Source organism: Chinchilla lanigera, unplaced genomic scaffold (assembly GCF_000276665.1).
Source record: "Chinchilla lanigera isolate Chin_1 unplaced genomic scaffold, ChiLan1.0 scaffold00019, whole genome shotgun sequence".
NCBI lineage: Eukaryota > Metazoa > Chordata > Mammalia > Rodentia > Chinchillidae > Chinchilla > Chinchilla lanigera.
This window is the reverse complement of record NW_004955420.1, coordinates 13754765-13781270: the sequence shown is the minus strand read 5'-3', so window position 1 is coordinate 13781270 and position 26506 is coordinate 13754765. Positions and strand designations below refer to the sequence as shown.

General features: G+C 35.8%; 1 protein-coding gene across 2 annotated transcripts in view; it reads right to left on the bottom strand.

The window, feature by feature from the left end:
- Window positions 1-3917: 3917 nt before the first annotated feature.
- Window positions 3918-26506, bottom strand: part of Acap2 (ArfGAP with coiled-coil, ankyrin repeat and PH domains 2) — a 127872-nt gene continuing 105283 nt past the window's right edge. For both annotated transcript variants that reach the window (XM_005383183.2, XM_005383184.2), the window contains 8 exons: window positions 22727-22818; window positions 21204-21391; window positions 20242-20334; window positions 18696-18883; window positions 18116-18225; window positions 16122-16232; window positions 14058-14119; window positions 3918-8349 (listed from right to left, as the gene is read on the bottom strand). In XM_005383183.2, coding sequence (XP_005383240.1) covers window positions 8249-8349; window positions 14058-14119; window positions 16122-16232; window positions 18116-18225; window positions 18696-18883; window positions 20242-20334; window positions 21204-21391; window positions 22727-22818 — 945 coding nt within the window. In that variant the 3' untranslated portion in view covers window positions 3918-8248. The remainder of the gene's footprint in view (window positions 8350-14057; window positions 14120-16121; window positions 16233-18115; window positions 18226-18695; window positions 18884-20241; window positions 20335-21203; window positions 21392-22726; window positions 22819-26506) is intronic.

Below are 26506 nucleotides of genomic sequence, written 5' to 3'. Positions count from 1 at the left end.
GGCGCAGAGCCAATCGCTGGCGAGAACGCGCCGGCGCGAGCCCCGCGGCCGCAGGGTCCTAAACTCTCAAGGATTAGCAGCCCGAAGGCCGGCTCCACCCGCTGGCTGGCTGGGGAGCCCTGCTCCTAACCTGCCTAGCAAGCTACTAGACAACGAAGCTGAGCCGTGAAGAAACCGGATATCCAACGCAGCTGGCCTTCGGTTAGCATAAAGAAACTCTAGAGGCAAGTAAAGGGAATAATTTTATCTCTGAACATTTCCCCCTAATTTTTAGAGTTTCTATGTCCTCTCCCCAACTGGTTTCACCTCTTGGAAACTAGCTAGGGCGGGAAATTTAAACTAGCGAGGTCCTTCTCCTTTCACGCCGATATAAGATCACAACCCCTCCACCCTTGGCACTCTGGGACGGAGCAGAAAACTAAGGGTGTGGGCAGCAGGCCGACCCAGCTGCTCCTTGTGATCATTTCCGAGAGTCCCTCAGTAGTAACTCCCAAGATTGTGCTATCAATTTGTTTAACAGATGGAAATACATTATAAAGAGCCTAGTATGCCCCAAGGAGTTTTGCAAATTTTTAGCCAGCTTTTAACTAGCCCTAGAACAGCCACAACCCATCTCCCCACCCTACCCCATACTGGGGTTTCAACCCTCAGCCTCACACTTGCTAGGCGAACGCTCCACTACTGATCTACATCCCACCCCATTCCTGGAGCAACGCTCCTGAAAAACACCGGGCCTCTGAAACAGATCTGGCCACAAGTTTAATATATTGGGGAGGGGGGCAGAATTACTGCCGTTGAGTCGTCATTTAACCCTCACTATTTTGAAGTAGGAGTATTTGCCAAGGAAATTTTGGTTTACAGAACTATCTAAATCTAGTTGTCTGTACGTAATGCAGCCAGGATCCCAACTCAAGTCTTACTGCTTTCCAAAGCCCAAACTTATGCTAACGTAATTCAAGATCCGGATTGTATTTTACCACAAGCTTCTCTACATAGCACGGGTTAAGAAAGCAAGCTTTTTAGTACTAGTCCACGCTCCAGCTCCAGCTCCAACACTACAAGCTGTTAAGACTTTAAAAGTACTGTACTTCATCATTCTGAACCACAGCAGCACCCAGTGTGAAGTGGGGCTGAAACGAGCGCCTACTCTTCATCAGGTTAGGAAGGCATACATTAAAAATAAAACAAGTGCTAACGTTTAGTAAAGAATATACTTTGCCAAAAACACCAAGCTCATTTTTTTTGAAAGGTTAAATATCCAACATGTTTAGCAACTACATAGTTTAGCAAAAACTATGTTTTTGCAAAAACATAGTTTAGCAACTACACCTCTTCTGGGATATCTATAATGTGAAACACCAAACTTCTAATAATTACGTCTCTAACTAATACGAAGAAATAATTCTGGAATTGTGCCTTTAAGCCCCCTACATACATCATTAACACATGGTTCCTCGTGCCATTTACTTTAGAATTTACTCAACAGATACATTTTTTTGCTTTATTTTTCAGACATAGCTCACCATGCCTACAATTTATGAGGCAGAAATAAATAACATGATCACTTAAATCACAAAGCCAGGAAACTACCCAAGAAACTGGTCTTATCTCCAAGTTATACTTTATTGCTCCCAGTTCTTTGCCTGTAAGGAAAAAGTAACGTGTGGCTCCCTGACTGGAAACTACAACACTGGTGACATAGCACTCAGAGACACAGCAATGAAAACCTCAAGCCCCCTGCCCTCAGTGTCCAACCTACCTGTGGAAAATGACACTATGAGACTGTAACACCCACCATTCGATATATGCTATTTTTCAGGCTTAAAATAGATACAGCTGAGTGTACCACAGCATGACTAAGAACACAAAGAACCCTGGCAAGCACATAACCCTGCAATTCAAAGTTTACCTTTGGCTGGGTTCTCTGATTTCTGACCAGGGATTAGGCAATTGGTTTTGTGTTTTGTGTAATCGCCACATCTGTAAAGCTGGGGAAATATCCAATCTCTCTGGCCTCAGAGAATGACTTTCATGCCACTGACTATAGGCATGGTCTCTAAACCCCTTCCCTTCCAGTGTCTGGCGAGGGGCCCTCCTCAACCATGCTGGCCCCATGTACTCCAAGAACAGGAGATACTGTCCACTACATTGTTAAAGCAACAATATCTCCAGTACCTAACACAGTACATGACACATTGAATGAGCCTCAAAAATGTACCCAGCCATATAACCGGCATTTTCAGTTCAAGGAATTCATCCTAAGGAAATAATTAAGAATGTACTAAAATATTTAGCCATGTGAGCCAAATTTATGAGAACAAAAAGTTGAAATCAAACCATCACCTAAGTAAAGTGGTTAAACTAAAATATGCAGTCATTAAAAACGTAAAAAAGCCTCTAGTTAGAGACTCCAGAGACGTATTTGCTAACCGGAACTTATATGAATTCTGACTTGAATAGTCTATTTTTGAAAATAGCAGTTGAGACACTTGGGAACAATCTAAATACTACCTGTGTAGCTTAACAGTTCAAAGAAGTCATATACAATTATTTGAGTTCTTATCTTTTGGAGATTCACATGGAATGATATGCTGGTGAAATGTCTAGGATTTAGTTCAGAAAAAGGAAGGGGAAAGGGGAAATTGGCAGGAGTTTAAATAAAACAGTATTAGCCATGAGCCTATGGCTATTGAAGTTACTCTACTTGTGTGCGGGTTTGAAATGTTCCACAAAGTATTTTCAAATCCTGTTGAGAAAAAGCAGGTAACAAAACTGTCTGGCCCCACTGTATAAATACATATGCACAGTCTAGACAGATCTAGACAGGTGTAGAAGGTTTACAGGTCCAGGAAGCAGCAGCTTCTCCCCCACCATCACCAATACAGCCCAGTGACGAGTGTGTTCTGTGACCTGCCCCGCTGAAATCAATGGCCCCAGGTGGCTACTGAGCTCAGTTCTTATGACTGAAAAACTGAACCAAGTCTAATTTTAATTACTTGAGACGTATGGGACCAGTGGATATCATTCTGGACAACACAGACGTATATCAGAATTTATGGACAATTCTCTTCCTTTTTACTTGTTATTTTTTGCAGTAAGAAAAAGATAAGCTGCTAGGTTTTCCATGTAAAACATTTATTGAGAGGACTCTTCTGAAAGTAAGACAGAGCTAAATAAAGCAAGTTACATGAAAAAGTGCATGTATATGCTTTCAATTAACTGTTTTTAAAAAGGCAAAAAATAGGCAATTCACTTCCAATTCTCCTTTTCCAGCTCTCCATTGCTTCAATCCCAATTCATACAGAAATGTTTTTGTGGGCCGGGGATATAGCTCAGTGGCACAAGCGCCTACCTGACAAGTGCAAGGTTCTGAGTGCAATTCCCGGCAAAATACACACACACAGTTTTTGTTCACTAAAAGCATGAAGTATGAATGTGTTGCCTGGATTAAGTACTTCAATATATATGTCAATCATAATGAGAAAAAATTAGAGGAAGGGCTAAAAAGAAAAAAGCTCTCTATATAGTTTTTTAGCTAATGATTTAAGAGCCAAAACTGCTCTGATCAGAAATACTTAAAACACTAAAAATTGCTTTCTTAACTGAGCACCAATACGATCAATCTAAAGTGCTTAGAAAGTATACAGTACCTTGATTTTGAGGGGCGGGGGCGGTGGTTAGCTAGGGATTGAACCCAGGCGCTCCCACATGCTGAGCAAACACTCTAACAATGAGCAACATCCCTAGCCCTTTTGGAATTGTTTTGCACAGGGTCTCACTCCGGCTGACCTCAAACTTAGAACCCTCCTTCCTCAGCCGCACAAGTAGCTGGGATTACAGGTGTGTTATATAGTACTTTAAATATGTAACAAATGTCTACGGTGTTGTTCATAAGAAAGTGGAAATGTAAGCATAAAAAACTGCCAGAGGTAAGACTTTTATTGACTTATTATTGTAATTTTTCAGCATACAAATTAATCAAGTATAATATTTACAATTCTTACATAATGTACATTTTAGAATAGCTATAACAATAATGTATGTACTTTGCTCCATTTACAATGATACACTAGAGTAAAACTACCTTCATGAATTAGACACAAACCTTCTACATACTAATAAAAAGTAAATGGGAGTGTTGGTTATACATTCTTTAAAATATACTTTTCACAGGTAGCAAGAAATATTACATGTAATAAGTCTTTATGACTGGAATGATCCAGAAATATCACAAAGCACAAGTAAACACATACAGAAAAGTAGCTCATCATTTCCAAAAGTTAACCTTTAGCTTTTGTGTAAAATAAATGATGCCAACAATCTTTATAATGTAGCAAGCTTTCCCTGTTTATGATTAACACCCAAAATAGGGATTTAGGGGAGAGTGAGAAAAAGTAAAATCCAGAAGATCAAGGTAGAGAAAGTTGCATTTAATCAAACCTTGCTTTGTCCCCAGGTTATCCAATTTTAAGTAGATAAATTTATCTAAACAGAAAATGGTGTCCATAAAACCTTCGTTATACATGTCAGGATTCAACAAAACTAAATCCAAGTATCCTTTACCTCTTTCACTTGAAAGCATCAAGAAATTATTAAGTGCTGAATTAAAATTATCTTTATAATGTTTTGCTTTCATTGATGTTTGCTGTTATAAACATGTAAATTTTCCTACAATTTGATGTCTCCAAATCCCAATCTATCCCTTCAAACTCTGCATCAAGGTCCTCCACAGTATCTGGCATCTTTGTTATGAAACACAAGGAAAGCTGGCGGTCATTATCAGAGCTTGCTGCTTTACAATTATCTCTAAACATTTCATGATACAAGTAAAGTGCCTCTGACTTGTAGTCAGTCAGACCTGGGTTACGGTGCCAGTTCTGCCACCAACTGAGGGGACCACCTGTGTAAAACAAGGGGAGCACACTAGGATCAAAAAGCGAAGTTGAAGCTCTTAGATTAAGATCTCAGAAGCCCTACAGTAAGAATCAGGTGAGATAAACTGATGTCCAAGTACATTGTAAATAGCAAAACACACACTAACAGATGTTTTTATATTTTCATCTTGTTTCATCCACTTATTTCATTTGTGAGAAGCCCTGAATCAAAAAGGGTAGTGACTACTACTCCAGCACCCTTTCTACTATATCACATAGTTAAGTCATTCTGGACATGATTTCTAGAAAAATATACCATTTTTCCAGCTCATGTCAAAAGTGCTATGATACAGAAGATTTAACTTGACAATGTGTGATCTAGGAATGTCGGTTATTCAAAATGGGTAGTATATTTAGTCTTAAGCACAATTCGGTTTATTGTGACCATACTTAACGTACATGAAATTACATTTTTAAAATACTGCTAACATTGCCACAAACTTAAAATTTTCCAGACTATTTGCAAAAGTCTACATTTTTTCCTAAAATGCACTTATAAAAACCTAAAATATATGTTACAAATTAAGTCTGTATATTTGGGAAGGTAAATTTCAAAGTTCATGAAAATCTACTGTGAAAACCAGTATAAACGAGGCACACTGTAATACAGTTAAGTCCGTGGAAATTTCTGAATTTCCAAGGATTGTACTAAAGATAATGCAGAAGTCTAACACATGCAAATGTTACAATGAAGCATGGCAATATAACTGCTCAATTACCTTTAGTCTAATTCTAAAATGAAACTGCATTTTATGAACTCTTCATAGTGCTACTATTCTTATTTTGATATTAATCCAATTTTCAAGTTACTGGACTAAAGATAATGAGCTAACAGAATAATGATAAAGAATCAGAAACTAATATCATCATATCAGTTATGGGAAGAAAATAAAGGGCAATCACACAGACTAAGACGCCCAAGAGTAAGATTAACATGGTTTATACTATAATTTCTCATAATGCACTGAATAATTCACGGAGTAACAAAACTCAAATTTGTTATATACTATACAGAAGCTATTAGCTGACACAGTGACATTCACCTAAGAGCCAACCTACCTTGTGACTATTAATTTAATTTAAACTCTTATGGTTTACTCTATCATTTCTGCCAAATTTAATCCAGACAGGATCTCAAGTACATTCATTAAATAAAGCCACAGTTATGTATTTTTGTATTGCAGTCTCCCTGCAACATTAAAGATATGGCTTTCTCTGGAGATATTCAACTCAAAACCATGACCACCTGTAGGGCACTTCAAGTACATCTCTGACCTTTAAATATAAGTAGACACTACTGCCACATTAACAACTCATGACTCAAACCAAGGAGGTAAGGATGTCACAAGGACTTTCCCTCATCACCACAGAGGTCCCAGAGGTGGTCTCAAAAACCAGGGGCCAGGTCCAAAAGGAAACCTGACAAAGGTCAGGAGCTTCAGGAGTGACATCTACAATTAAAACAAGAGCAGACACTATGTATAAAAGAAAAGTGAGGCTTTCTTTTCTCTGCCTTCCTTTTTGTTTAATACATTTGTCTTCCTTGAGATCTAAAGGGCAATTAATTTCAAAGTAGAATCTAATGAAAATGTTTTAAGTCAGACTTTTGCCTTTCAACAAAGTACCTACAAAGCCAGATGACCTGTGACTCAGTAAAAACAGGAAAATTTTAATGCTTCTGTTATGTTGTAATAAAATATAATGCTTTGGAGGTAAGTATTTCCTCAGAAATAACTTACTACATTTTTATCCTTATCTAATGTATAGTGACCATTACCAAATAAGCATTACATGCTTGCAGTTTAACCAAATTATGGAAACTTTTCTATGATATGAATACATTTCAATATAATTTCTGCTTAGATTCTGACTGGATGTTTAATCAACTTAAAAGATTCTACTTACCAGGGAACAAATGTTACAAAAATTTATTACTTAATTAAATACAGTATCTCTTTTAGAAGTTTAAAACTTTTTCTTTAGAAACTGAGTACTAATAACATTACCAACATAATTTCTAAAAGACTAAACTCAATTGTTCACAACACTGAAAAGGAACCACAAGACAAATTACTTAATTATTCTATATTCTTGATAAGACATGTCAAAAATGTAATCAGACTAATTTGTAATATATAAATGGTAAACAAGTACATTCATATTATCTTGGAACTCAAGGGTCTGTGATTCACATCACCAAATTCCGAAACTATACTCATGATATAATTTAAAAGAATGTACACTGTGTATACCACAAAGGATGGATGCAGAAAAAAGCAAAAGGAATTTACTGCTGTATGCTTTAATATAGTAAGAAAAACAAGCTTTCTTCTTCATTATGCAAAGAGACTTTTCTTTCACCAGGAGCAACAGGAAAACTGTATCTTAAAAATAACAAATCGCCAATATAAAAAAGCCCTACAAAATTTAACAAATCAACTTTTGTTTTGGAACTTACATTTTGGTTGAAGTATAATTTTCCAACATTCAAAAGTAATCTTTGAAACAGTTTTATTACACTGATAATTTGTCAAGGTTTTAGGAAATAAACCCAACAATGAAGAACTACAAGTTTTGAACTGGAATCCTTCTGGTGGTTTTTAAAAAATTAAGAGCTTCTTTTCTTCATAAGATAGAATAAATCTGAAGGACTGAACTACTGTCTACTTGTATAGCCACTCCAAGTCTGCTGAGTGCTGGTCAATACTCTAGTAACCTACCTCTAAGGAATATAACGGTATTCGTGAGCAAGTGGGGGAAAGCATATTCTCTAGCCCTAGTAATTAAATCGTGTAGTATGTATGATAGCTAGGCTACCAAGAAAAAAAAAATACTCCTACTTCTGACCCACCCAAAATTCTCAGGGAAGCTAAAGAAAGACATGCTCTTGAGACAGGATAACTGGCTCCCACTTGACATAGACATTTTTCAATGATCCTGGCCATGATGCACAGAAAAAAAATTATCAATGCTACATTCGTTGGCAAGAAAAAGAGGTGTTTTCCCTAACCTCTTAGCATCTTGTAACCTAGAGGTGGTCCTAATCTAGATTCAACATTTAGCTATTAAAAAAATAGCCTTTAAACAGGCTTTTTTTCCTTTCAGTTAAGGAGCTACTAAAGTAGATTCTTATTCCAACTATGAGAGGTCTATGTTTCAATTTATAAAAATATCCATGAGTGGGTACTTTTCCCCCAAACCATTCATATCTACCAAAATTAAGTAAGTAGAATTATAACAGTGAAAGTTGTGAGTTTTCAGCTGCACACATTAGGAAGCCAACAGATTTCATATAGTGCCCCTTCCTTAAAAATTCAGAATTTTTGTGAATCTTGCTGGAAACGATTTAGTTTCTCTGGATTATTTGACGCCATTTGTGAAAAATCACGGAAAATGTCCTGATACGTTTCATCACCTGAATGGAAGTAAAATAAGGACACTTTTAAAAATTTATACAAGTAAAGCATTAATAAAATAACATTCATTTTTATTACTAGTAACTGTTTTCTATATCATTACATTATTTTATTCAGATGAGTATTTTTGGAAGAAAAAAAGGCCAACTAAATATAAATGCCAGAAAGGTATATAATGAAAGAAAAAAACTATACCTGAAAAAAGCACCTCAGATGCAGCCACAGAGGAAAGTTCAAAGTTAGAAAAGAGAAAGGATGCAGGTATTTTAAAGCAAGGTAGGAAATACATTTATTAACGCATAAGAAATTAAAGTCATTCTAAATGAGGCATTGTAAACCAGACATTGCTTAAATAAATATTTCCTTTGTTACAGGCCAAAAGAAATTATCAAAACCAAACACTAGTGTTCTTGATGGATGCAAGTCATTCACAAGACAAAGTGATAATCAGGAAAAACAGCTTTCTTTTATCGGATTATCTTTTAATTGAAAGAAATTTAAATTAAAATAGCACGTGAAAAGTAATTCCTTACTCAGACATTAATGCTTAAAACTAACACATCTAATTCACTGCTTACTACACTTATAAAATTTAAAAAGCCTAGAAAATGACTATAAAGTTATAGTCTTACATTGTCAGAAGCTGTTTTGTTTACTGCAGGTCATATGAGCAAAAACGCTATAACAAAATGGGAGTTAATACCAAAGCCACCTGTTTTTGAGAAATAAATGTACATATATATATAATATTCTTATAGAGATGTAGATTATAGACATTACATTATAGCAGATTAAACACTATTTTTCTTGCTATGGGAATTTATATATACACATACAAATTAATCCCTCAAAGAAATCTTATTTTCAAAATGAATAATTCATCACATTTGCTTTCTGCTAAACATTAGCTTTGTAGATATTGAGAAATCAACCCAACAGTCCAGGTGTGGTTGTGCCTGCCTGTAATCCCAGCACTCAGAAGGCTGAGGCAGGAGGATCGAGTTGGAGGCCAGCCTGGACTACACAGTGAGTTCAAGGCCAGCCTGAACTACATACCAAAGCCCTGTCTCAAAAAAAAAAGAAAGAAAGAAACCCAATACTGAATGATTTATACAGACACTTGGCATAATTCTGCCCTGAACATTTTCAGTATTTAATACTGTTTTTGATGATTATTGTTGCAACCCAGTTTTGTAATTACTTCCCATAAGATACCTCGCATCCACTTGGTAACAAACTCATTGCTATAGGTGTGGTTATGCAGTAAGTTTTGTCAGTTTTGAAGAGCAAGATTTTTGAGACAATAGCTGTCATACCAAAAGCTACAGAATTAGAGAAATGTAGGGGAAGAGCAGTCAAGAGCTAGTAAAAAGGCCTAATAGCATAACCCGAGATTTTTAATAAAAAGATTTTAATACTTTTAATATTTAGTTCCCTTTAATGCAAAAAGCAATTTATTAAAATCATATAGTTTTCATTTAGCCTGGAAACTTAATTATGATCTGAAAGAATCAGTTAAGCCTAATTTACTTTAAACAGAAAAAAATTAAGATTTAATGAAACAAAGTGAGAAGTTGATATATTGGAACAACTGATAAGAAAATCCAAGTATACTCATGATTTTTTAAAAGTTCATTTCTACACTGAAAGACACACTACAATCTATTCCCATTTTAGCCACTCTAAAAGATATAAAATAAGAGAACAACAATAAATAGCAATTCACAAACCATACAAAATATTTTAAATTTTTTTCTTATTTTCATATGTTGAATTAAAATATGTAAAATATTTATTGTAAACATTATAAATATTTTTAAAATACTATTTAAACTAGATAGTCTAGAATTTTACTCCCAAGAAAGTGTAAAGTGCAGATTATAATACAAAAATACCACACTGATCTTACCATTCAACACCAGAAGTAACTTAAAAGGCACACATTATACATTCAAGAAGAAATAGGAAGAAGGATCTAGCAAACGCTAATGCCAAATAGTTTACAGATAGCACCAGATGGGCATTCTTAAGTATCACAACAGTACAATGGCAATATATGGCTTCTACAATTAGCAATGCATATTTGTATAACAAGCTGTATTTTTCTAGTTTTTGTTTTTAAATCATCTAGTACCTATTACACAAGTATGTTTTCATAGGACCATTGTACCATGCAAAACAAATTAGAAGACCTTTCATTCACTGAATTAAATGCTTCCTTGAAGGAAAGTGTTGGTGCTGTAATAATCATTGGTTTCATTGAATACATTTCAAGAGTCAACACAATACAAGAGAAGTTTCCATCATCAAACACACAAAAACTTTCTAACATTTAGTTTCTAACAAAACATTAATCAATGCACTGTTAACATACTACCTTTCTTAGACCTCAAAATGTGCTGTCAAAAAGCAAATGTTACAATAATAGTGACTAAGATATTTAATATAGCTAGCACAAATTGAATTTCAATGTGATTATTTAAAATTTAAATGTAATTTCAATCGTTTGGAATTTTTCCAAAGACAAATATAATTTGTCTACACTAGAACATATAAACAAAACCCAGCATATGCTATCCTATAAAGTTCTCACAAGTACATTTTTAACGACTTATCACAAATGATAAAAAACCAATCCCCCAATATCTGTAATGCTGAGCTAAGCATATTCTTTCTATTGCTTAACCACATTCTTTTTCTGTTTCACAAAGTAAGCTTTTCTATGTACCTGGACAGTTCTGAGGATTTAAAACATAAATTGCTTTGTTTCCACTGATAATTTAAATTCAATTTCAAGTTTTGGTATTTAGAATATGCATTATAACAGCAGTTATCATGATTCAATAGTTTACTGACTTTGCTCTTGGAAAGAACTCTCTCAAACTGACAAGAGCATGTGAGACATTCTAGGTTGGTGACAGTTTCCTTCCACACCTGATGAGATCAGTGATCCCCAACCTTTGCCGCTACACACTCAGATAACCAGGAGTAACTAGGGCCCGGGCCCGGGCCAGTGATTCTCATTTGGCTGAGAACTTGCCAGCCACCACGATGAGTCAGAGAGCCAGAAACAAGGAACCACTAATTGATTTCCAACAGCTAAGAGCAAGGAGGGCTATTTCCCTCACCCACTCAGGCTTCCTAAGAGTTCTGGTAGCTGCCCAGGAGAAACACATTCTCACTTCAGAAACTGTGTATTCTTTTTATGTTGCCTTTCAAGTATGGGAAGTCCCAGGTTCCTGGGGTTGTAGACAGAAGGTTCAGAAATGGGGCTTACTAGAAATAGGTTCATGATTGCCAGACATTATATCTGAATCTTAAATGGCAGAGCTCCTCATTACCAAAAGACTGAAAATTCCTGTACCTATAAGCTACTCAGAGTTCTGAGATTGTCTGTTACTAAGACAATTTAGAAAGGAGGAAGGGTTCTGAATAAAACAATCAACCACAGTCTCTGAAAGAAAAATTTATAGTGATCTAGTAAGCAGAGGAAAAACAAAAGAGCTACTGCCAATACATCTGCTCTCCAAAGACTCACAAGGAAAAGTAGTGAGCAGCTGCTGTGCCATTTTACCACATCGCCTGTATCCACATAAAATTATTATTTCAAATATTAGGACCTATAAATGACTTAAATATAATTATTTTCAAGATGACCCTAAAATGGATTTTTTTTTAAATCTCCTTTTATTCTGACATACTCTTTCCAGAATCCTCACCTATTTTTTAACCTCTAAACTAAAATTTAAGAATGGTAGAAAAGTTTGTTTCAAAATAAGATCTTTTTTTCAAATTTCCATTAAAATAAATTGGAAAAATCATATTTTCATGGATTAATGGGAGTTCATATAGTTATATATAAACCTCAGTAAGTAACAGTGGAAGAGACAGCTGAGAACGCTAAACAATGGCAGAAGAAAACCAAGCAATTGGATAGAACTAGAAGTGGCAAGAACATCGAGGTTCTGTCCTTTCAAGCTTCCAACGCCAGCGAACAGTCGTCCACTGACCTTCTGACTAAGCAGGTGGGTTAACTTTATCAGCAAACACCTTAAGGAAAGAGTATCTGACCAAACATTTAAAAGTTCAGGAAAAAACTGTTTAACTTAAACTCCTGAAGCTCACTGTCCTCACAAATGTCAGGTCACATCCTTTAATCGATTTTTATTTTTAAAGTGCTTAAACATAAAGGCCTCAAAAATGGCCTAGTAATACTATCATGTAAGTATATCTATTACAAAATTATAACTTGTTTAAAATCTAACGTTCAAGTTTAAAACAAATGGGTGAAATCCAGAATTAACACTAGAGCTTCACCCGTCATCAGCACTTTGACATCTTGGAATATCATGAGTCAGTGGTACATATGATCCATAGGATTAAAGTGGGACACCCTAGATTAGAAGCATCTAAGTTCAAGTGCCTCTATTCTCAAAGTCCTTACTTGTTCCCTATTAGGGCAAAAATAAGTAGTAAATACAGTCCTCTGAGAAAAAAATGCCCCCATATTGATATTAGCTAAATACTGAGTTAAAGTAAATGGTTGAAGCTACCATAAAGTACAGAGATTTTACAACATATTTAAACAGAAAGAAGAGATATTACCAGGCCACCTTAAAAACAATGTTATCAATATTCATTTTTTAAAAATCAAATATACTCATTGCAAACTGAACGTTCTAAAGTATTTTAGTTAAGAATACCTGAAATTTTTACTAATATATATATGAGTTTAAAACAGATCGGTAATTCATATACTCAAAATCATGAACCTAGAAATCCCATAGTTACTCTCTTCTCTCTGAAGAACATCTAATCAGCAGGTGTTATCAAAGAGGAATCTCATCAGCAACACTTCTTTTCTTGACAGCTTGACTCAAAGGTAAAAATGAATCATAATGAAACTTGAGGTGATCAGGAGTTGAGATTCTCTAATGAGAGTAAGTGTGCTTCGCCATCAGAGCCACAAAATTTTGTCCTAAATACTTCTACTTATCAAAACGACTGATAGTACACAAATGCTTGAGGCAAAGCTAAAGATAAAACAAGACCTTTTCCCTTCAACCTTTTAAATTAACTCTCCTCCCATTATGAACTTTTAAGACTACTGGTAAATTTATAACTTAATTCTTCAGTTCATTTTTAGATTGGAATATAAAACTCATCAATAACCTTTTTCTTAATATTTTTCGTACTGACTTCTTATACGCCAAACATATAGTGGGGTTTTTTGTTTTGTTTAGGTATTTTTTCCCTGAACACATTCATAGAAATTCCCTGAATAACAAAAAGAAAGTAATTTTGTTATAGTCATTTAATAACTAAAAAGAATTCCAAAAAGAAACAACTATCTCGCTGCTGTAAGTATATAAAGAATACTTTTATCATTCCACTCACTTCACTGGAATGTATATGGAAGACATCTGTACAGGAGATAAGGAAGTCAGCAGCCAGAGTTAAATAGAGCAAGTAAATATGTGCTGGAATAGGAACAGTTTGGGATTTTTAAAGGCCCAGGATTAGCCACCCAAGAATTGTGAAAGTACAGTACATAGCTAACAAGTCACAATTTACAAGTAGGTTATAAAAACTCTATAGATTCATGTTAGTTGGCTAAAGAACTACGAATCTTCCAATTGTAAACTGATAAATTCCTGAATACATTTCTTATACTGCATTTCAGTATGGTTATTAGTGGAATATTGACCTGGCTGTCCATAAAGTCCTTCTGATTCCCGCATTTCTTCATTCATTCTTGCTAAACGTAACCTAAAATTTAAAAAAAAGGATGTTCAGATGAAGTTTCACAACATAAGTGTTAATAAATAATTGTATAAGCATCAGATAATACATGCACTCATGCAACTTTCCCCCTTTATCAGTATTTGTCACTAAAATAAACTGGTTTGGGTTTATCAGACCTTGAAATCTAAAATATGAAAATAAGTCCATCTTATCTTCATATAATTCTCGTGACAAAAAAACAGTAAATGAATTTCAGCTCAATTCGGGCAGGATCCCCATAACACCTCCAGTAGCTTATGTCCTTCAGACTCCAGATAATTCCTGGCTCCTAAGGAAATCTGTCAAGTTTTAACTTCTGTGCACTGCAACTGTTACTCCTACAGTACAGAGCTATAGCCCATCCTTAGTTCACTCTGGATCATTCTCAGTGACAGCATTCCCTGTATATAAATAGCATGTACTGCCTCTAAATGCTGTAAACAGATTTTGATAGACAAGCATTATGCAACCATGATAATAAATGACTATTGGTTATCAAGATTTTCCTACGGTTACTACACTGGTTATACACTCTTTTTATAAGTTTATTCTGGCAGAAGACAAATATTTCTTTTCTTTTTCTCCTTACTAATTTTAGGAACATTTAAAAATAGGCATATATACCCTTTGGCACCCCTCTCCTACTCGGTAATGCTCACTGTCCTTATAGACCCCCTAACAGCCCCGGTCTTCCCAGCCTTTGTCACACTTTTCTGATGTCCTCTCTGGCAACTGCAGAGCCTGACATGGACTTTTCCTGTCTTCAAACTTTGGTGACTCCCTTCATCTCCTCTCAACCACTGTGACAATTAATAGCAGCTCCATAAGTCTTCTCTGTGTGTGGATTTTTAGAGAGGACACTTATTTACAAAAAGTGAAACTAATAAACTCAAATAAAATACAATGAGAACATTTAGATGGTTTGGGAAGAGATGTGAGGTGTGCTGCTATATACAAACTGCCTGGGAAGCTATATCCAGAGTTAGTTTCTACACTGGTCCAATTTTTTAAAATCATTATTTTCCTCCTATTCTACATCTATAATGATTTAGTAGTTCTACATTTTCCAATGGTAGCCTGCACAATGACAATAAATCTCCCAGTGAGAAACATGTGCTTTGCTGTGTTTAATTTGGCAGGGCTCAGCAAGGTTGGTACACAGCACATCAAGAATATTCAGTGAGAGCTCTAGTTTAAGGTAGTCACGGGAATTTCTCTCTGTGACCAAGAATTAGTATTGTAAGTGAGGCTGCCTCTCTGCTCAAATCAGGGGTAGGTCAGTAATGCTGGGTTTCACATAACCAAGGAGAAGAGAATGAGAACATGACTGCATATAACAGTCTTCTATCTATGAAGTACAGGTGATCATCACATTTCTAGATGCCAGGTGTAACAAACTACTTTGTTCAAGATTGCAAATTAAGAGTCTTCTTCCCAGCTATTGTTTTGGCTGAGGTAGGCTGTTGCAAATTTGAGCCTGGCCTAAACAACTTAGCAAGACCCAATCTCCAAATGAAAAATAAAAAGGGTTAGGGTCATAGCTCCGTGGTAGAGTGCTTGTGTAGCATGGGCAGACCCCTGAGTTCAATCACCAGTACCACCACAACAAATAAATAAATCTCTCTTTAATAGCTCAAATTAGCTTTTACTCAAACATTCAAAACCATGTATTTTATCTTACAATTAATCAAGTGTTCATGTGAAAATTCTTTTTTTAAAAAAAGCAGATTCTTATCACGTTCAAAGCTGATGCAACTTCACAAAAGTTACTAATAGCATCAATGCAGCTATCTCCCTAGTTATGATCCTCTAATTCTTGAGGCAGTACATTAATTGCCTGCTACTCTACCCATCCTCAATCCCAATCCTAGTACTATACTATAAGTATAGTATTACACTTTAGAGAAGTCATTGATTTTGCTTCTACTGTTAGGCACAAATAACATCTTACATCTTGGGAATAATGAAGTAGAAAACAAATACTTACAAGGTTACAATGTCAGCATTGGCTGCTTCCACAGCGATGCTCAAAGGGTCTTTCCCTTCTTCATCAGTGGCATGTTGATTGGCACCTCGCTTTAGGAATAAACATACCTGCCTGTTTAAGGAAACAACATTTTTGAGATACTTCCAACAAGAAAAAAAAAATTTTGCCTTAAAAAAATTAAAAGCCCTTCCTAATTTAAATGTTTTGTTCAAAAATTCTTAATTCATTCTGAAAAATGAATGGTGATTCAAATAATAAAAGTTCACACAGATTAATATTTTATAAGATTCAAAGTATTTTCTTTCTTTTTTTGTTTGTTTTTTTCTTCTGGTACCAGGAATCGAACTCACGACCTTGTGCTTGCCAGGCAGGCACTTTGCCACTGAGCTAAGTCCCCAGCCCCGGTTCAAAGTATTTTCACTTACACTATTTTATATAATCTGGGGCTGAATAGCATAGTGAGATTTATAAATTATGGTCCCTACCCTCAAAGAATACCATAAAATGATATACACAGACATTGGAAAAATTAAAAGAAAGATCACTCAAGGTCATAAAATGGAAATGATTATGATAATTTGAGAAGAAAATAAAAAGAGTAAGTTAAATCCTTACCGTTTTTAAGTATAGAAAAGTTTCTATAAGGTCATTGAAATGAATCTCTTTGTTGACAGAAAACAAGTTATAATTTAAAAAAAGAGATGTTATGTAAGACAGGCATGGTGGAGCACACCTGTTATCCAAGCACTCTGGCTGAAGTAGGAGGATCACAAATTCAGGCCTAGCCTGGCCAACGCTGTGACTTATAGAGGGCCCCGTTTCAAAATAGAAAGGGCAAATGAATGAATGAATAAATAAAAAGGGCAGAAGATGAATCACAATGTGAAGGCCCTGGGTTCAATTCCCAGTACCACAGAAAAAGAAACAAGAAAAAAATGCCATTTAAAAGAAACAAGGAAAAGAAAGAAAAAAAGAAAGAAGGAAGGAAGGAAAGAAAGAAAGAAAGAAAGAAAGAAAGAAAGAAAGAAAGAAAGAAAGAAAGAAAGAAAGAAAGAAAGAGACAGAGAGAAAGAAAGAAAGAATGAAAGAAAGAAAGAGAAGAAAAACAGCAAGCAAGCAAGTAAGCCTTCTTGCTTATCTAGAAAATAGTAATTGGAAACCCTGAAATGTTTCATTTAAAAAATAACTATGTACCACCAGGGAATGACAGCCCACACCTACAGTACCAGCACAGTGAGAGGCTGAGGTGAAAGATCCCAAGTTCAGGCCCAGCCTGAGTAACTTAATGACTTAGTAAGACCCCGACTCACAATAAAAAATTTTAAAGGGATTGAAGGTATAGTTCAATGCACAGGCCCTAAAGCAGTCTTCTTGCTATAGTGTACAAATATCCATAATCTGAAGAAATTGGCAAAAAATAGTTTAATATGAAAGAATGGGTAGAGTGTATAAAAGAAGAGTTATAATAGTTCAATACCTAATACCACAACTAGATTAATAATTAATTTTTAAAAATAAAAAAACAATAATCACCTATAACAAACTTTTTGTATAAAGCCAGTAGGTCTACTTCATTTACACTTTCTAGTAGAAGGTCCATTTTCATAGCTTTATTGTTCTGTGAGTCTTAATATTGCTCAAGTTATCACAATGTCAACTGCCTAAACTAAGCATTTAGTTTGTAATCTGACCAGCTACGCTAAAAATTTAAGTTTTAAATACACTTAGTTATCTGATGAAATCACTACAATTTCAGTAAAAGAGGAAGTACTAAACCTGGAATATTTAATAAGTTAGGGTCAGAGTAAGCTCTAACATTTTTGTATCTAAAAACCATACAGTTTTTCTAAATGAGTTTTTAACTTTCAAACTCTGTAATGACATTTTAAGTCATTGGGACACCTCTCTTTATAAACAATCTCATGGCCTCAACCTGAAAAGTCAAAACATTATTTCAAATACAATATATCTAAATATTTAAACATCATAATTACCCTGTGTGTCCCAAGACGGTGGCATGGTGCAGTGGTCCCCGCCCTTGGACGTCTCTTTGGTTCACATTAGCACCATTCTGTAGAAGGAACTCACATGTCACCAACGAGCCCTTAAAGGGGAAAAGAGAGTACCAATGTATAAACACAAACAACAAGACACAGCAGTACATTTCTAGTTAAAAACTATTTTTATTTACTCAAATAGCATTTCCATTTCATTTTCCCTCTAAAAATACCCCCCAGAAAAGCAGGAAACTATTTTATTAGTTTCTTTCCAAGAACCACTTCTAATAGGAATGTATTTCGCAGTTTATGACCTAGCAAAACACTATGACTTTCATTATCAGAATTTACTTCCATTATCCAAAAAAACCCCCAAAACCTCCCCCAAAAAACAAGAAGCTGGAACAATCAAAGTGACACTCAAAAATGAATCACCACAAGGGGCACGGAAGCATCAAAATTTTTCAGCCCATCTCTTCAAGCAAAAAACCAGTAATAATAATTCCAAAGTCATATTCAGAATTTATGATAACTTAGGTTTTACTACCAAACAAAACCTTGACGCATGAACTCATACCCCTAATACAGCCTGAATAAGTGGCGTTGCTTTGCTTTCCTCTGAATTAGCCCAGTTCACATCTGCACCATGAGCCAAAGCCTCAGCCATTTTCGGAAGATTTTTCTCATATGAAGCTCTGTAAAGCTGAAGTCCTGGATTAAGATGCTTAGAGTCGAGATACACAGAAGAATCTTGTCTTTCTCCTTCTGAACAGGAAACACAAACACATTAATGAAAGCAAGTTCTTAGCAAGGAAGAGATGAATTGTTTGTAACAGCGTTTCGGTTTTGCAAGATGAAAAGAATTCTGTGGATTAATGATGGTAATGGTGGCATAACAAAATGACTAACCTAATGCCACTGAATTCTGCATTTAAAAATGATTACAATGGTAAATTTTGGGTTATGTATATTTTACTACAATTTTTAAAAAATGAACTGAAATTTATCACAATGTGAAAGTTGTGACATAAGAAAACACTAACCTCTCATAATAAGCCTATGGGAGATTTTCCCATAGATATCTTATTTCCTATGATCACTCCCCAAATATCCAACTTCTTCTTACAAAGACACCAACCAGTATGCTCTATCTTTTGTGGTCTTGCCTGTGTTCAATGGCTAGGACATTTACTCCATTAAAACTGTCTGTGCCAGGCATGGTGGCACATGCCTGTAATCCCAGCACCTGGGAGGCTGAGGCAGGAGGATCACTGCAAGTTCGAGACCAGCTTGGGCTACAAAGTGAGCTCAAGGTCAGCCTGAACTGCATAGCAAGACCCTGTCTCAAAAAGACAAAATAAATAAAACAAAATAAAATAAAACAAAACTGGCTGCATTCCTACCAGGCTAGACTAAATAAACAGGCAGCCAGAATCCTGGAACAATTTTACTATTAGATCAAACCTCTCTTCATTCCAAGTATGATCCAATACCATTACAATTTGGCCTATAACTAGTTCAAATAATCTGAAGAATATTTACTTCCCTGAGAATTCTGAAAGATGAAAATCACTGAAATCACAGAAGAGAGAATATAAAACTAAAGCACTGGTAAGAAGAAAAACCTAATAGAAAGGCAGTTGCTGATCTCACCTGGTAAGACAGCCACAAGGAAAGATATAGAATGATAAGACATAAAGTGCATGTGGATTAAAAATTATCCTTAGCTATGCCAAGACACTTAGAACACAATGAAGCACCAGGCGTGGTGGTGCACACCAGTAATCCCAGCACTCGAGAGGCTGAGGCAGAACGATCTCTGCAAGTTCGAGGCCAGCCTGGGCTACAAAGTGAGTCCAAGGCCAGCCTGAACTGCACAGTGAGACCCTGTCTCAAAAAAACAAAGAAAGAATACAATGAAGTTTAGAAGAATGTGCAACTAAGAGAGAACATCCAAATTTAAATAGAAATAGCAGTCTTTTTCATTTAACAGTATTACTCCTCTCTTAGTACCTTCTAAAAGACTAGCCACTTCCTTTAGAAATTATTTAATCAAGAGCAGGTATCTACCACATGGATTGTTTAGAAAACGGTACCAATTACAGTGAATTTCGTCAACTCACCAGGCTCATATAAACTACTGGCTGACACCGTGGATGGTAGAGAATCTCTTCCATCATCAGAGCTTTGCTGGATCCCACTGTCATTACTTTTGACTATGTAACAGAAAAATTAGCTAGTGATTAAAGTTCACACCACTTAGAACACAATCTTGAACAACCAAGGAGGTCTTAATATGAGCTGTTACATGTCAACATGAACTCAGCCACCACCAGTGGACTATACTTAATACAATTTTAATCCTTCTGAACACTTAGCTTACTGTGATATAAATCAAATCACAAAGCCTGAAAATAAACTTATTTTCAGAGTTGTAACACATCTCATGACCCCATAAACTGTCAGGGGTAGTAAAAGCTTAATTTATCGCATGACTGTAAATAATGTGTAATTCTGAGACAATGGGTAACATCTAAAGAAATGGCCACACCGCACAATGACCACTGGCACAGACTTGGAATGCTCCACAAGAGTAGTACTTACTACTACGCAGTTTTGAAGAAGTATCAAAGTAGGAGAAGAGTGAATCTAGCTCATCAGGACAGAACAGAGACTCCCGCCTGGCCTCGTCGCTATTTACAGCAACCACTGGGGTCATGCAAGTTAGCAAAGCACAAAGCAGGCCATAAGAAGGGAAAAGGGCAGGAAAAAACGTTACTGGGAAAAATTTAGGAGGAAAAGATAGGAAGGAAATCAGGTAGTTAATCAGATACTTAGGGTTTTTGGCATGACAGATTAATAATCCCCATCTCCCCTTCCATTTGAAGCAGTTTTATGTCAATTACCATGGTACTATTTAGATGCAACAGTTTCAAAGACAAAGAAATCCAGTTTCTCTTTAGAATATGTTGAAGGAATCAGGCTTACAGCGTTTAGAAAACCTACAATGGCTATTAATTCAGAGATTAGGGAAACACTTCAGTTCACAGAAATATTTACACTCAAAACAAGAAAGGTGCAATACCTGAGCTGTGGATGGATGCTCTGACTGCATCCCCCGGCCCAAGTTTAGAAATGCTCAGCCTCTTTTCTTCGCAGCCTCTGGAGACAATCTTTTTTTCCTGCTCAGGAGGTGATGATGCTATAGATATTTGTTTATCCACAAATTTTCTCTCCACATACTTTGCTTTGATATATGCCTCTTTCTCCTGTCTGGTACACATAAAAATGTCATGAGGTTTAATCCTTGACATGGGTAATACTCAAAAGACACCATTATACACTGAATATTTTCAAGCCAAGTCATTGGATGTAACACAAGACAGAACCTGTGGCATTATGCAATATTTTTCTTCCAAATATTTATTGAACTGATTTCACAGTCAAATGAAATACAAATAATAACCTAATGGACAAATCACAAGTATTAACACTCACTTTTACTGTCTTAGTTTCTCTGCTCATTCAAGCTTTTTACAGAATGAAAAACATTACCAGGAAAACAATATACCGAAATGAATTTTAATTTCATTTATACTCAAAGAAATAGTATCACATACTACCGACAGACATAATTTTTCATAAGGTAATTACCTTAAAACAACAGAGCATTCCAATTTATAGGGGGGAAAAAGATATCACACTTTTAAACTTTTGATTTATGATACAATCATCAAATACCAAGTCTGCTCTATAGTTTTTCTTATAGATAGCCTTTTAAACTGCTTAGGTCTTCAACTGAAACAGAAGGGTATTTCCAGGTCTTAAATATCTCACTGATGCTTTAGCAAATACAAGATTCTGATGTAAATACTACTGGCTTAGAAAAAATTTTAACATAGGATTATGGCAAAAGAAATTTTAATGTTAGGGGCTGGGGATTTAGCTCAGCGGCAAAAGCGCCTGCCTGGCAAGCGCAAGGTCGTGAGTTCGGTTCCCGGTACCAGAGAAAAACCAAAAAAAAAAAAGAAATTTTAATGTTAAAGAATCGGGATGACTGAAAACACCACTGACTACAAAAAGCATGTGCCTCCAAGGCACTGGCTCCTGCCCACTTCGTTCATGGCAGACAAAGCAAGTAAGCCTTCTCCTCTCCTACAGCAACCTTTCTTTCACCTTAATTCCTCAGTACGATGCATCCATGGAGTGTGTGGTCAACAAACATTTGCTGAACTAAGTCAAACAATGCAAAATTATTCACTACAAACAGTAGAAACTTGATCCGTAGAGATCTTAAGGGACAGGCTGTATCTTTTGACTGCCTGCCACCGACAGAAATTTGATCTACTTTTAACGGTAGGAGTGTTCACATTTCTGGGCAGAGATTTAATCTTTAAGATTCCTTCTCATCTAAAAGCTATGATATGCTCAAAATATAATTATATTATTAATATGCACAAGATACAGAAAGCCACATGTGGTCAGAAGCAGAAATAGTTACTTCTAAACACTGTCACAATGCTATATATAGTTATACTGAAACAAAAGCACTGCTATATTCCTGATTAGAAAAGAAAAAGGAGCACATCAAGACAACTGAAATAGTACCTTTGTCCTGGTTGTGGTTTCTTTATTCCCATTTTTTCTACTTTAGCTTCATAAACACGATTTATAACATCATTCCCCAACTCACACATAAGCTATTTGGCAGGAAAATAAAAAAGAAAGCTATCAATTAAAAGTTAAGATAAACTAAAATGTAAAAGTTCTTAAATCAACCACTCAGTCTATAAAAAAGTTTAAAGCTAAAATGAAACAAGGAATGAGAGCAACATTATCACTTTGCCATTCTTCACCAGAATATTTCCCTAGAGCATTATAACTCCCATACCAGATTCTAAGGGCATAAATACAGATACATGACATCGCACCTCTCTGTCCACAGCTACTGTATCTACATGCACACGTCAGAACGAGATCCAGGGCAATAATCATAACCTATATATACTGAGGAATAGCTACTGCTGGCCAGTCTTAGAAAAATAACTTAAGTATCTATTCGTTTTAGTTTTCTCCTCACTTCCACCTCCTAGAACTTGATCTGTCCAATGTACCACTTTATGGAAATTGGGGGGGCTTTTCCCTCTCCCTTAGTTCTCCCTTCCAATGACAACCAATTCTTTGCTATATGTTCTAAAACCTTTTAAGTTTTCCCTTCTACATAACCTCATGGTGCACCACATGCTTACAGTTGTAACCCATTCCATGGCCTGACCCCTACACCAAACACGCTGCCTATGCCAAGATTCAGATTACCCAGACCATTTCCCAGAACACTTTTCTAGGTAAAAAGACCACTGTGTGTACAGTAGGATGACACAACCAGCAGGCACAAAGAATATAGTTAAGATGTTGTGTGTGGCGGGGGGGGGGGGGGGTGAACTAGTAGGAGAGGCAAAAGGCTTGGGATGAGAGAGCAAGAATATACAAACACAATCACAGCAGGAGCAGAGTCTGAGAAGGGCAGTCTCAGCAAGGGTACACTGGCAGGCATGAGAAAATGGTTTCCCCTTCTCCCCTCTCCTGAGTCTGGGCTCTTCCTGAATCTCGACTTCTGAGTCATCCTCTTCCTACCAGGGTATCCTGCCCTTGTTTCTACTACACCTCTGTCCTCCTCCTCTCCCTTTCTCTCTCTCCCTTCTCATCCTCTCCCTCTTTCTTTCTCTCCCTGATCCCACTGCACAAATGTCTCTCACATTATTTCCACTTTTTCAGAGCTTGTTGCAGTTATTATTGTGTTTAGGAGTGGGGTTGTTTTGGTTTCCTTTGGGTTTTACTTTTGCCTATCCTGAAGATTGAACCTAGGGTCTGGCACATGCTAGGCAAGTGCTCTACCAGTGAGCTACAACCCTCCTCAGCCCTTCCAGTTTTACATAGGACATTTTCTTCATTTTTATTTTACATTATTTTTTGTGGTGCTAGGGACTGAATGCAGAGCTTTGCACATGCTAGTATAGTATTTTACCATTGAGCTACTTTCACAGCCCACATGTTTCATTTTTAAAGACACCAACTATTATATACATATCAGCCTTTTAAAAAAACAATCTCACTGTCCTATAAGATAGCAGATATATCACTAAATGAGAACTTGTAGCACAGAAACCAACCCCATTTACAAAAATTTAATGGTGAACAAAGAGTACAGCAAGAGGATGCGAGAAGAAGGGGTTGTTTAACTGATGTTAGGGAAACTGGTTAAGAATTTGGATCCAGGCATGGCAGAGTATACCTATAGTCCCCAGCTACTTAGGAGGCTGAGGCAGAAAGAGCACTTGAGCCCACAAGCCCAAGACCCATCTGGACAATGTAATGATTGCCCATTTCAAAGAAAAACCATAAAGTTAAAAACAGAAACAGTAATTCAGAAATAATGTCAAGACCTAAGGATATATTTTATGCTATCCAACAAATAAATTCACACATATACTCTGATTAAAATTTATAAAATACTCTTATAACAAATGAGGTAATTCTCCAAGAAACCCAAATTCTATTAGGAAAAATAAATTAGGGGAATTACTATTTATTTTCCAAAATGTTACACTTACCTACTATATTCAATCATTATCTATAGAACATTTCAAGATCTTATAAAAGGTTGAAATAAAAGTCTAAAAGGCTATTTGGCAAAATATTAACAACAAGGGCTGGGGATTTAGCTCAGCAGCACAGCGCTTGCCTGGCAAGTGCAACGTAGTGAGTTCGATTTCCAGTACCAGAAAAAAACCAATAAATAAATAAATAAATAAAATAAAATATTAACAACAGTTAACTCTGAGTGAAGATGACAGTTACTGTTTGGATTTTTTCCCCTTCTTTTTGTTTATTAGTTTAAAACTTATCTTAGATACATGTTGTTTCAGTTTAAAAATATTTAAGGGTTTACAAATCTTACCTTAATTGCATCTAATTATTCCTTTTCCCTGAACATACCTGCCTAAAGGAAAAGATTTCCCTCTCTCCTCCCCTACAGTTCTAGAATAAAGAACTATGAAAGCAAATCTAATTTCAGTACTGTGTCTCTCTCACACCTCCAACAACACCGTCTCACTTCTGTTTCTTCCCAAGGAATCCTCTTAATATTCTACAGTATTTACTGTACTATGTGCAGCCTTTTAAGTATAAACCTATTTACTTTCAAGCTAACTTGTCTCATACACTCCAGAGATAACTTCACTTTCCTCTAGAGAGGCCTGACTCAAACTAGTTCCTTCCTTTTAAGTATCCTCTATGGTGGCCACCCTATGGCATATGCATTCCTGTGTTTTTCTTTTAAGACAAAAGATGCTAATGTACAAGATGTTTTTTCTTAACTTAAAACCTCAGTATTCAGGTTTAACTGCAGTTTTGGCACTCTGTGATAAATAAGTGGGTTTCAGGTTGCAGTTTGAACCCTCAGTCTCTACAAGGTTCACCATCACTGTTCTACACTAATAAGTGCTTTGTTTAAAACTCAAACTAACATATCAAATGCTTGCATGTGTCATATAATATCTCTATTTATATCTACATCCTTTCCCCCAATGTGACCTTAAGCTTTTTTACATTATAAAACCTGTCTCTTAGCTTTACATCCCTTCACAATGGCTAGCACAATACCGCATCTTACTCACACTGTCTGGTGAATTAATTGAAAGAAGCAGCTTATGACCAGGCATGTAAAGTTTTAAATAACTCAAATTTGAAGTAAACTATCTCCTCCTTATAATTTGAATATATGTACTTGGAAATATTTTGTGTAGAAGTTTCAGTAGTATTGTTAATGCCAGAGAGATTTTTTCACATAATTTTCTAAACTGAATCCACTGAATAATTAACCACACACAAAGCTGCACCCCATCTGCCAATTTCTTGTCCTTTGACTCCGTAATAACTGTGGAATCTATCTAAATAAGGTTCTACCTTAGAAGTCAATTTATCACCTATTTAGATGTTTACACAATAATTCCACAAAGTGATTTTTTTTAACTTTACATAACTGAGAGATTTACCAGTTTATCTCTGGATTGAAATAATAAATACACATTTAAAACACATTTTTCAGACAGAAATAAATGGAGGCTATACTTCGTTTCTAAAATGAAACTATTTTCTACAGTATGGTAAACTAGACAGTGGTAATCAAAAGGAATATACATTAAAACATTAACTGCTAGGAGTTTTGTAAATTCTATCAAAGACTTAGCAGTGGTCTAAAATTATTTATGACATTTTTTATACATATGAAGGAGGCATGGATAAAGGATGGGAAATGTAAATAATCCATTACGGAGTTTACTACAGCAATAAATTCATTAATTTTAGTAAGACTCTAATTATAAAAGA